Source organism: Thamnophis elegans, chromosome 6 (genome assembly GCF_009769535.1).
Source record: "Thamnophis elegans isolate rThaEle1 chromosome 6, rThaEle1.pri, whole genome shotgun sequence".
Classification (NCBI taxonomy): Eukaryota; Metazoa; Chordata; class Lepidosauria; order Squamata; family Colubridae; genus Thamnophis; species Thamnophis elegans.
The window spans coordinates 51,992,942-52,005,137 of record NC_045546.1 but is presented as its reverse complement, the minus strand read 5'-3'; the positions used below and the strand labels follow the sequence as shown (position 1 = coordinate 52,005,137).

Here is a 12,196-nt window from a genome sequence, read left to right as displayed (position 1 = left end):
AAACACATTTATATAAAATGACACCCAGAAGAAAAATATGTAGTACAGTACTAAATAACTGAATGTTAATGGTTTAATGTGCTGGAAAACTAGCATATCCTACACAATAATGAGCCACAATTGAAATTCATATGAATTTTAAAAAGATTGGATCAGATCTAAAAGTCCAAATCTATTACAATTTTCTTATCCATTGCAAATAAAAAACTTTTATGAAACCTATCAACAGAATATAAAACAACAATCCTGAACTATTCTGGCCCCTGAGCTCTAAGGCAGGAACCATTTCTTTTCAAAGCTGCTATGTAAACATGCAAGAATCACTGGATTTCAAGGCCATTAAATTTATCTATTTATCCAGGAGGGCAAGTAGGTGAGACTATATAATGTTAGTTAATTTGTTGAAAGTATACCTGCCTGTTAAGCAACTTGTTTAATTTATAGCAATAGATACGAGTGACGGAATTAAATAGGTTTAATAGGACGGATATATTTTAGTGTTTTTTATAGATTTATATCTATATATGGAAAAACACAACACATATACATGCCTTTTCATGCACTGGTTATTTATTAATCACTTCCTGTCCTATCCTGTTTCATGATACATAGGCAGTTTCCGGTGACAAAACATAAAAGCAGGTGGCTCAAGCCTGACAAGACACAATTTAGATAGAGCCCATTGTGAAGAATATGTTATGCAGACAGAAAAAGCACAGCTGCAAAGTGCCCCCCTCTCTAATGGAGTCAGTGAAGAATGGAGGTCCCAGGCAATACCATAGTATCACATGAGTTCAGTTAAGTACAATTTATATGGTTCTTTAGAAATAAAAAACATTTAGATTCTAACAGAGCTCACAGCAGATTTGGTTAGTACCATCCCAGTGTCCAGCACACTGTCTAACAATATTTGTTTGAACCAAATATTTTACTGCTTGCCTCTCAAGGAAACAAATATGGTCACTGGATTATTGGAACCCTGGTGGCGCAAAGTTAAATGCAGTATTGTAGGCAAACTCTGCCTACCACTTGGAGTTCAAGCCTGACAGCATTCAAGATTGACTCAGTTTTCCAAGGTTGGTAAAATAAGGACCCAGATTGTTGGAGGCAATATGCAAATAATGCTTACATTGTAAACCGCCCAGAGAGTGCTGTAATGCATATGGGGCGGTATATAAGTCCAAATACTATTGCTATTCTGTTCCATTATTTCTCTGGTTGATTCTACCCTGGCTAAAAACAGCCTCTAAAAATTCAATTCTCCCCATTTCTCAGAATAGTAACATTTCTCTACAACAGCAGTTTTTCCCAACAGTAAAAGATGCAATTCGTTTCATTGAGGGTCGCATCAAGATTGTGTTTCACTTTGGGGGGGAGGGGTGTAGCCAGGGGGGCATGGCCAGCTCAACATCACTTGTGTTGGGGGCACCTGTGGTGGCCACTTTCGCTGCCTGAGTTACCATGGGGCAGTCCTTCATTGTTTCCAGAGTGGCCCCGCAGGCCAGATCTAAGCACCCTGTGGGCCGGATCCGGGCTGCGGGCCTTGAGTTTAACACCCCTGACCTAGGTGATATGTTGCAGTTTGTTATTTTGATTATTTTCAGTATTGAATGTTGTCTTTATATGATACTAGTTGTTTAACAATGTTTCTCTCTCTTTATTGACAAGTTGTCTTTCATAAGGTATTCTTATAGTTTTAAAAGTCATTACAACAAAATATCACCTAAATAATTAATCCTGTAAATAATTCTCACTATGCCATAGATTATCATAAAATGGCATTTGGTTTTGCTCATAACATTTGCTTTAAAATAAGCAAACATAGGAATAATTAAATCGATTTGCTCCTTTACTTATTCATAACAGAACTTGAAAAAAATCATTTTTAACACTTTAAAATCTTAATTCAGTGTTGTATCGGCCAATGATATTATACCAGATGAGCTTATCAATTTTATTTTGTTTATTTATTTATTATAAATATAGAAATAGAAATAAATAAATAACAAGCATAATCAAATTTAGCCTTTATCATTATAGTTATCGGATAACTATATCAGATAAACCAAAGAGAATGAATCAGTTCTGATCCATTTAGCAATAGCACTTAAACTTATATACCGTTTCACAGTGCTTTACAAACCTATCTAAGTGGTTTACAGAGTCAGCATGTAGCCTCCAAAAATCTGGCTCCTCATTTGGAAGGCTGAGTCAACCTTGAGCTGGTGAGACTGGAACTGCTGGCAATTGTCAGTCAGCCTGCAATACTGCATTCTAACCCATTGTATCACCATGGCTCTTCAGAAATACATACATATCATATTGAAACAAAACTGCTAATCTGGATTTTAAAAAATCTATATAACAAATATATTTCTTACTGAAGGGAATATAGCATTTTGTTTCTATGTCTGCAATCCTATACACACTACATTTACTGGAAAAACAGGAATTGGAAGAACTATTAAGTAGAAACAAGTAATGAAGTCAATGTGACCAAAAAGAACTATTCCATTTATTTATTTGGGGGAATACTCTTGCATCTCATTTTGCAGTTATTAAATATTGATTAATATAAATTAGGAATATGCATATCATTTTTTAAGTTATTTGCCTAGAACTGCAATTGGAAAATGAGTAACTATATGAATTGATCTAATTAACAAACTAACAAAGAAATGTCAGTGATTTTCATTCATTGAAATGACAGTAATGACAGTATATTTCAAACGTTGGATGCAACTGAAAGAAGTGATATGTATCCATAGGGAAGAAACAGATGCACATAATAGCTTTGACAAAGAATCATCTTCTCCCCTTAAGCAATTCCTCAATTTGGGTATTCTTCAGATTTGTTGTACCACAATTCCTATTACCATCACTAATTTAATGTATTGGTAAAAGACAGCAGTGTAGTTTAATTAATCTGTTAGGCATCAAGTTTTGGGACACTGTAGGAACAGCTAAGGAAATACCAAAGCTCTAGTTCCAGTATTGTTCTTCTGTAGATTTCTGTGATTATCATAACTTCTTTGAATTATATTCAGTCTAGCAAAATTACATGCAAGAATTAAGTAGCTCATACCCTCCTCTGACGTGATGCTGATCATGTGTTACAATCTTATATGGCAGCATTCTTTCTCCCAGGTTTTCCAAATTCCTCACCACTGCTCCTCTTTCTAGCAAAGTTTCTACTGTGCGTCTCAGTGTTGCAGCTGTCTCTGGCTTTAAACAGAAAGAAAAAAATAGTGTAGTCAATTATCATTTATTTTACTTTATTTACTAAAAACAATTGGGGGAGAATGAAACATATGAAAACAGAGAAAATGCTGTGTGTGTGGTGGGTGTGTACATGACATTTTTGATAAAATGCTTTCAACAAAACTTACCCATATTATATCGTAATAGTTCATGTATAATTGACATTCAATTGATTCATTCAAAAGGCACAAGTAACAAATCTTCAATTAGTGGATAATTGGTGCCAAATGACCACTGGATTCCTGAAGGGTCCCTTTTCTGTGCACTGCGGGAGAATCCAAGCATGGGTTTAAATTAGTCTGGTTGCCCTAGGACTGAGGATTGTTTTTCCTTGCCATGCTTCCTGGTCCTCCTTAATGCCAGATTTTGACCAGTTCTGGTACCAGTGAAGGGTGATGATGTGATAAGAAAAAAACTGTCCAAGTCCATGTGATGGCCCTGAATCCCTGCAGCCGGAGACCCTGGGCAGGGTTGAACTCTCCCACAGTGCACAGAAAAGGACCCTTCAAGTAAGCCAATGCTCATTTTCCTGTGCACTGCTTGGAGAGTCCAAGCATGGGACATACCCAAGTTAATTGTCACTAATACGGGAAGAAATTCTCCTGGGATTTGGTCGTGGAAACAACCCCCTGCAGAACCCGCCTGCCGAACGATGCCTCGGCTGAAGCAAACATGTCCAATTTATAGTTTCTGACAAAGGGCGATGGGGATGACCACATAGCCGCTCTGCAGATTTCGTCTATTGTGGCCTGGGTTGCCCAGGCAGCAGTGGTGATGCAGAGAAAAGTTTGGTAGAATCACGTCTTGCACCCTATGGAACCATGTGTTAACTTTTGGGATGACTTTTGGGTTAACTTTTGGGTCCAGGCGAAGTACAACTCTGTCCATATGTATAATACATAGGTCCTCTCAGATAGATATAGCCGCCAGCTCTGATACTCTCCTTGCGGATGTTATAGCAATAAGAAAAACTGTCTTAAGAGTGAGGTGCTGGAGAGAAGTCATCGAAGTGGCTCAAAGGGAGCTGAAGTGAGGGCCTGTAAAACCACCCGATAACTGCCAGGTTGGGTACCGGTGAACCACCGGAGGATGCAGATTGGAGGCACCCTTGGGGAAGCCGCAGGGCTGCAGCCGAATCCCAGATCAAATGGTGGAAAAATGATCACTCGACAGCGATCTGCAGGGAAACGGAAAAGTGGCAAAATGGCCAATAAAAAGGGCACAAAAAACTCCCTTTTTAAAATGGCCGCCACTGTAAGTGAGGGTGAGGAGGGAGAAAATGGCAGCCATAAACTGAAATGGCAGCCACACTTCTCCGCAGTGAGGCAGCTTTTGTATATTGAGGGCGGATGGAAGACGCAGGAGCCAGGATTCAAAAAGACGTTTATTGAATACAAAGAACAGATGACAGCGATTCAAACCCACAGGAACTGCGCCAAGGTTTTATAGGGAATTTGTACTTTTAGAACCAATCAGGAGCCGAGTACTGGCCAGCAACTGCTGACGCAGTACCTTGGCCAATCAGGGGGGTGTTAGCTGGCTGCAACAGGCTATGCTGCGTCCCGCCAATCAGGGCGCAGCATAGGTTGTTGCTGGCCCTTTAGAATATTTTAGAGTATTCTACACCCCTTCCCCCCAGTTCTGCGCATGCCCCCAGGTGGAGCATGCGTAGTCGTCCAAATAGGCGGGGCGGCGCCGGACCCGCCCAGATCTCCTCAGTTCGCCTTCAGTCGTCGGAGGGGTAGGACCTGCTCGTTGAAGCTCCTCCCCAAAGGGAGTGGAGCTCCGAGCGACGCCATCTTTGGACTGCCCAGAAGGCGGGCTCACCGAAACAGGTAGGCCAGGCCGAGGGGGCATGGCCGCTGTAGGATAATTAAGTAGCCGGGGGGAGTAGACAATGGGGATCAGCTAGCTCTCATCGTCTGCCTATGATGTAATATAGCACAGGCTCGAATCCCAGTAAGGGTATGGCTAGCTGATGAGAGCCAAATAGCTTGAAATAGATCTATACTAGTCTCCCTTTATTTATTTATCAGCAAAAATACAACACAAATGTACAAAAGGCAACAGTAAAAATATTGGGTTTCTGTCGTGATGGACTCTTGTGACGAGCCGATTGACAGATATGGAAGCAGTTAGCTTCCTCCCATAATTGGGGCATACCAGGGGTTGTGACACTAAATAAATAAATAAATACATACATACATACATACATACATACATACATACATACGTTGTATTTGTGCTAATCTTAAACACATAATAATATTAAATATTAATATTAAACCTTAATATTAAAGGTTATTATTTTATGAGGCTGCATTAACTATCCAGGGTGGTATATCACTCATGGGTTAGACCTGCTTATTTTATAATCTGATGTGAAAGAGGAAACAGATACTTAACTAAATATATTGAGGATATATTTTATCATACCTGTATATGTTATTGCCTATAGCATCTCCATTCAACTTCATATAGGTTGTGTTACTTTAAGCTTTTAAACTGAAACATTTAACAGAATCTTGCTGGGTCAGACCAAAGATAATCTAATATAAAATTGAGATGTTTCAAGATAGTAACAGAAATCTGCTCCTCGGTATTTCCAGCATATCTTTGAACCAGGTACCTTAATCACTTATCTCTGATTTTACCCAATCTCCCAAAACAATGCAAGCTAGAGACTATCACATCTTCAACTCACCACCTATCAGTCTCCCTAGAGCAATAGTACAAGATTGAAACATTATTAATATCCATTTTATTACAGCATGCATTATTTTCTAATCATTGGTTATCCCTCCCTTCAGCCACATTACATAATCCTCGACTTACGACCACAATTGAGCCCAAAGTTTCTGTTGCTAAGCAAGATAGTTGTTAAATGAGCTTTGCCCCATTTTACAGCTTTTCTTGCCACAGTTGTTAAGTGAATCACTACAAGTTGGTAACATGGTTGTTAAGTCTGGTTTCCCTATTTATTTTGCTTGTCAGAAGGTCACAAAAGGTGATCAGATGGACACTGCAACCGTCAGTAATAGCAACAGCACTTAAGACATATACTGCTTCACAGTGCTTTTACAGCCCTTTCTAAGCAGTTTACAAAGTCAGCATATTGCCCCCAACAATCTGGGTCCTCATTTTATCCTCCGTGGAAAGATGGAGGCTGAGTCAACCTTGAGCCTGGGGAGATTCCATCTGCCAAATTGCAGGCAGCTGGTGTCAGCAGAAGTAGCCTGCAGTACTGGATTCTAACCACTGTGCCATTGCGGCTCATAAATATGAACTAGTTACCACTTGGTTGAATTTTGAGCATATGACCATGGGATGCTGCAACTGTCATAAGTATGAAAAATTGACATTTTTCAGTGCCATTTATCTTTGGTGACTAAACAAATGGCTGAACGTTGATGACTACCTGTATTTAAAATATCTATTTTTTTTTTTTTAACTAAAGGTGCAACTTACTAGTTCACCCATCTTTCCCAGCTCTACAATATTCTTTCTGGATAAACCAATCAGGACTGTAAACAGTATTTAAAATAGAGTACTACTGAGAGATGTTCAGTACTGTCCTTTCAATTCCTTCATGACTCATAATAGGGAATTTGCCCTATTATGAGTTATTTGCCCTCACAACTGGTGTACCTGAGTTGTAATTTTCATTAAATTATTCAACATGATCAAGTTGTTTCATAATTAGTCAAATGTAGTTTAAAACCCACCAGTGTTTATGTACTATTAGAGTAAGCAAGCTATGGGCCCATAGCTCCCATTTCTATGAGTATTAGGAACCATTCTAATTGGGGGGAAAACAATTAAGATCAGCAGATTGGTTGCCCACCATTTAGAAAAATGAGCAGGAATGCTGTGCTATTCTTTACTGTCCTTAATTTCTCAGAAGTTTGTAATAGTATAGATCATAGTATCTCATTGGGATGCTGTACTCTGTGTCTGAGATTCTGCAGGCGGTCTGGAAAGAGAAACACCTCCACCAGACCGATCAGATCCCACAGATTAGGCCTCCTCCGAATTCCATCCGCCGGCCAGTGTCGACTGGCGACTACTCGGAGGAGAGCCTTCTCTGTGGCTGCTCCGACCCTCTGGAACGAACTCCCCATGGAGATTCGAACCCTCACCACCCTCCAGGCCTTCCGCAAGGCCCTTAAAACCTGGCTGTTCTGACAGGCCTGGGGCTCTTGCCCCCGTCTCGAATGGTATGACTGTTGTATGTTTTAAAATTATGTATTGTTATGCTTTGTTTTTTAAATTTCTTTTGTCTGTATTCCCCTTCCCTAGTTGAGTTGTGAGCCGCCCTGAGTCCCCTTCGGGGGAAAAGGGCAGCATATAAATGAAATAAACTGAAACTGAACTGAACAGGTGAGGAAGTCTATGACCACGCCTAGATGTTGGATGTGTTGTGCTCGGCTCCAGCTGGCATTTTGTACAAGATTCACCGAGAGAAGCTGCAATGTGCAGAGTGAATGATGATACGTCCAGTAGCACTCCAGACAAATCGGGTGATCCCTGAGATGCGCCACTACCACCGCCAGGATCTTGTGAAGGTCCTGGATGCAGACGAGAGGCCGAACGGCAGTGCCCGGTACTGGTAGTGCCTCCCGTCATAGAAGAACCTCAGGAAACCGTCTGGGAGCCGCAATGAACTGGAACGTGCAGGTAGGCCTCCTTTAGATCTATTGACGTGAGACGATCTCCCCACCGACTCAGTCCAGAATGGAGTGGAGCGACTGCATCTTGAACCTTTTGTTACACCAGATGCTGATTAGACGTTTCAGATCCAAGGATTGCTCTCCACCCCCCTCTTAGCTTTTGGGGACTAAGAACAGTAGGAATAGAACCCCTGCCTCTCCTGTTCTTTTGGGGGACGTGTTGCTATGGCTCTGATCGGAGAAGATGAGCACTTTCCTCCTGCATAAGGGACTTCTTCAGGGGACTCTTTGCAGTTGGGCACCGGTGATCGTCCGTTGCGGAAAAGAGAGGAATTCTAAACCAGGCCCTTCTTATTGTGTTGAGGACCCAGGAGTCCGTGTGTATCTCCTCCAACACGTCGGCGTATAACTGTAGCCGACCCCTATGGGAGGACCCCCAGTGATGGTCACTTGCCCTTATGGAAGTGGCAGGAGTTGTTCCCACCAGGGTATGTCTTCCGAAAGGAATGCTGCTGCTGCTGCCTGCCGCGTGACCCAAAGGAACCCCTGTCCTGATTCCTATCTCCACCCTGGGAATAGGGTCTCTGATAGGCGGAAGAAGTGGACAGCTGGTTGGTGTCTGGGGACCGAAAGGACTGCTTCCGAAAGGAACCAGCAAGCTTCCACTTGGCCTTCATGTCGGCTTGCCAGTGACAAAGCCACAGCAGCCGACGTGAAGTGATGCCAATGCCCTAGAGGCAAATTTTGCAGCGTTCAACGAGGCATCCGCCGAGTATTCCACAGCCATAATGATCTTACTGAGGTCATGCTTCCACCAGAATCCCCCGGCGGGAGGCCTAACCCTCAGCTGCCTGAGCCAAAGAAGGGATGCCGTGATGAAGAAAGAGGCCAAGGTGGATGCCCTGATAGCCCAGGCAGCCACCTGGTGCGTCTTATGACAGGCCTTCTCAGAACGCTTATCCTCCGCCTTTAGACCTTCCAGGAGGTCAGCCGGCAGGTTCGAGGTCGATCTTAAGGAAACCACCAGCGCATCCACCTCGGGCAGTTTCGGCACATCCTCTATCTTACTCTCCACGGAATAAAGGGATTTATCCCCTCCGCTAGGATTGGTCAAGGTTCCAGGTTGAAGCCGCTGACTCTGGACCATGTCCAAAAACAGATCTGGAACTGCAATTAGCTCCTGAGTGGGAACAGTCTCCTTGAACAAACCCTTCTTGGGATCCTTGGTAGAGGAGGATGCAGCAGCCGTAACCTTAGGGGTAGAACCTAACTCGGTAGCCGCCTTGGCCTTGTGCAATATAGACTTAAATAATGTTGGTTTGAACAATCCAGTAAAGGCTGGCTTGTGGGGAGGCAAATCTTCATCCTTCGACAATTCAAAACTTCCAGCCTCCTCCTCATCCTCCCAGACTAACTCCTCCATGGCAACCAAAGTGCCCAGAGAAGCCAGAGCCTGAGCCTGAGCAGAACTCGAGGCCTGCTTAGACCTGGGGGTCCCAGATGCCCCCACCTTTGTGCTTAATGCCTTCAGCAATCCCTTGGGATATGGCAATGGAGATGACCTCCCTCATCTTCGCAGACAAGGCCGAGCCTTTGTCCTCCCTAGGTCGAGGCCTAGCTGGACCAGGCCCGCCCCTATGACTCTCTGAGCTGGATCTCTCCTCAGCAGGAAGGATATCTTGGAAGGGCCCCAGCTCCTCCCTGATAGAGGAGCTGGGGGAATCGGGGTAACCCCAGGATGCCTCTGGGGAATCACCCTCAGATCCTTCACCCATCAGGGAAGGGGACCTGCTGCCCTGGAAGGAGTGGGAGTCCTGCATTTCCCCATGCCACGTGGGCGAGCCCACCTCGTGGCCTACAGACACCAGACCCTTGCAGTTGTGGGGCATTAACTTCAACAGGCCCTGCTGGTCAGGAACCCTCCCTGGCCTTGTCACCAGTCCCAGAGGTCCCCGGGGAGGCCTTCCTACAGGCGCCCTTCCCTCCTTTACTTCCCTTGGTTTGAGGCCCTAGCTTGCTGCGTTTAGCGGAGGGCCCTGCCTGCGCCTCCTTTGCCTCCTTGCCGTCATCTGCCATGATGTTCTATGCAGACCGGAACTATCCCTGCAGCAGCTGGGTGCCGGGCAACCAGCCAGTTGGCAAAGGTGTGTCCGCAGACCAAACAGGGAGGAGAGGGCCGCCCAAGGGCCAGATTCCCTCCTCCTGCCTCCCTCGGAGACTTCAAGCGGTGGGGAAAAAGGAAGGCAGGCCTGGCTGGCGCCCCGGACAAGGCCCGCGTTCCTGGCAGTGGTCTGCAGCTGAGTGGCTTAACAAGATCCTCTTCCTCGCTCCGACAGTGCACAACTGCTCTCTCTGTCGACAAGGCTCAACCAAAATGGTGGCCCATGTGTGCGCAGCCGCAAGCGAAAATGCACTAACTACAAAAATGGCCGCCGCCTCTCCCGGGCGAGAGGAACACCGCTGCCCTCACCAGAGCGCCCAAGCTCACCGCGCAAGCTCACGACGGCCTGGTGGAGATCAGCAACAGTCGGGAAGCCTCCCACCATCCCCTCACTCGCTGGCCCACGCCAGACAAGCGACCTCTTGTTCCCGCCCACGTGCGACCAGTGCGTGAAGAAACGGCCCGGAGACCACTCAGCAAATAAACTACCTGTTAGTCGATCTTCCGATCCTCATAGAACACCTGAAAGAAAAAACTGAAGCAAAACTTAATCTCAACTAAAATTCAACCAATTTAGACTATATAGTTGGGGAGTGGGGAGTCCAGTTATCTGCTCTAGGACTGGAGCACTCCCCAGAACAGTCCAAACCGGCGGACTGAGTTTTTTAAACTGAATAATGGAGGCAAAGGGAGGCATGGCCAAGAGAAAAAACTCACTCAGTCCTAGGGCAGATAGACTGTGTTAACCCACACTTGGACTCTCCAAGCAGCGCACTGGAGAACACGCTCCGCTGCTTCTGTCCTACAGTTGAGCGACGAACCGCGGCAGCTCCGTGACTATATTACAATCAAAATACACGCTGCCACGGAGCGACCCAGAGGGAAAGTTAAAGGGAAGGTCACAAAAATTCCGATTGGAGCGCTGCTAAAGTGACTGTGTGAACAGCATTGATATTGATCTTATTGTTTTTAGCGTGGGCTCCGTGGCGATTTAAAAAGAGTGCAAATCACCATTTTGAGGCTCCTGTCAGTCTCTGTCAGTGGTGAGCATGGCGGCTGCTCTTAATGCTGAAACTTACGCAATGGCGCCAGAGTTGTCTGGTGAGGAACAAGTAATTCAGTCACCTGAAGGGGCCTCAGTGCCTCATTCCTCCCCCCAGCCCTTCACAGCTGAAGGCAGGGAATCGAGCAAGGCTAGCAAAACTGCAAACCGCAGTTAAAGCAAAAAAAAATCAAAGAAGTCATCTAAGCCCAGTTCGCGCTATGAAAAGCAAAAGGACAAAGCGCTAGAACGTATTTATAAGAGAGCAGCCAGTAAAAAGGCTTCTTCCACCCAGCCATCTGATCAGCCACCTCCAGCTCAAGGCCAATTATCATTGCTGCTTTCCCCCGGAGGCAGGCAGAATAGGGAGGCTGCTCTTAATCCCATCTTCCCAATTGATGTCTCAAATATCTAGGGGCCTGCTCAAGAGCCTCAGGCCCCTCTGCCTGTTAGGGATGACCTGCTTCCCCCAGCTGTCCAGAGAATGGATACGCTCCCATCCACCTCCACCGCAGCAATTCTGGGCCAGGCACATCCTATGTATTTGCCTAACTTCCAAGGTATTATTACCAGTGTCATATCCCAGGGCATCACAGCACGGTTGCAACAATGGGATGCCCTGGCACAAAGACAGGCTACTGCCCCTGTACCAACACCGCCGGCTTCTACCCCAGTGGCGCCCCCTGCAGGGCAGGCGATATCTGATCAGGAGGACCAGGATGATTCCTCTGAATCAGAGGAGGGCAAGCTCAAGAAGGCTGAGCTATCCGAGGATGAGGGCAGGGAGATGGAGCAAAAAGCCTTCTCAGGCCTCTTCCCAATCCTTGCTATACAAAGCCATAGTGTGCTCAAAAACTGGGTCCCAGCAAGCGACTTCCACCCCTCGACCAGCAACTGTTTGCGCTGAAGGCTTGCATCCTTGTATTCTCCCATCTGAAACAGTGCCAATGCCAAAGATATTTGTGGATTTAATTCAGCGTCAATGTGCGGCTCCCATCTGGGCCAAGCCCCTCCGCCTCAGATAAAAAGTTTTTCAATATTGCTAATGAATTGGTGCAGTTT

The 12,196-nt window shown here is 45.1% G+C and overlaps 1 protein-coding gene across 1 annotated transcript in view; it reads right to left on the bottom strand.

Moving 5' to 3' along the window:
• MRPS6 (mitochondrial ribosomal protein S6) overlaps positions 1-12,196 on the bottom strand; it is a 39,685-nt gene that overhangs the window by 3,892 nt on the left and 23,597 nt on the right. Inside the window, exon 2 of the mRNA XM_032219230.1 lies at positions 3,086-3,225. Within this exon, the coding sequence (XP_032075121.1) occupies positions 3,086-3,225 (140 nt within the window). The remainder of the gene's footprint in view (positions 1-3,085; positions 3,226-12,196) is intronic.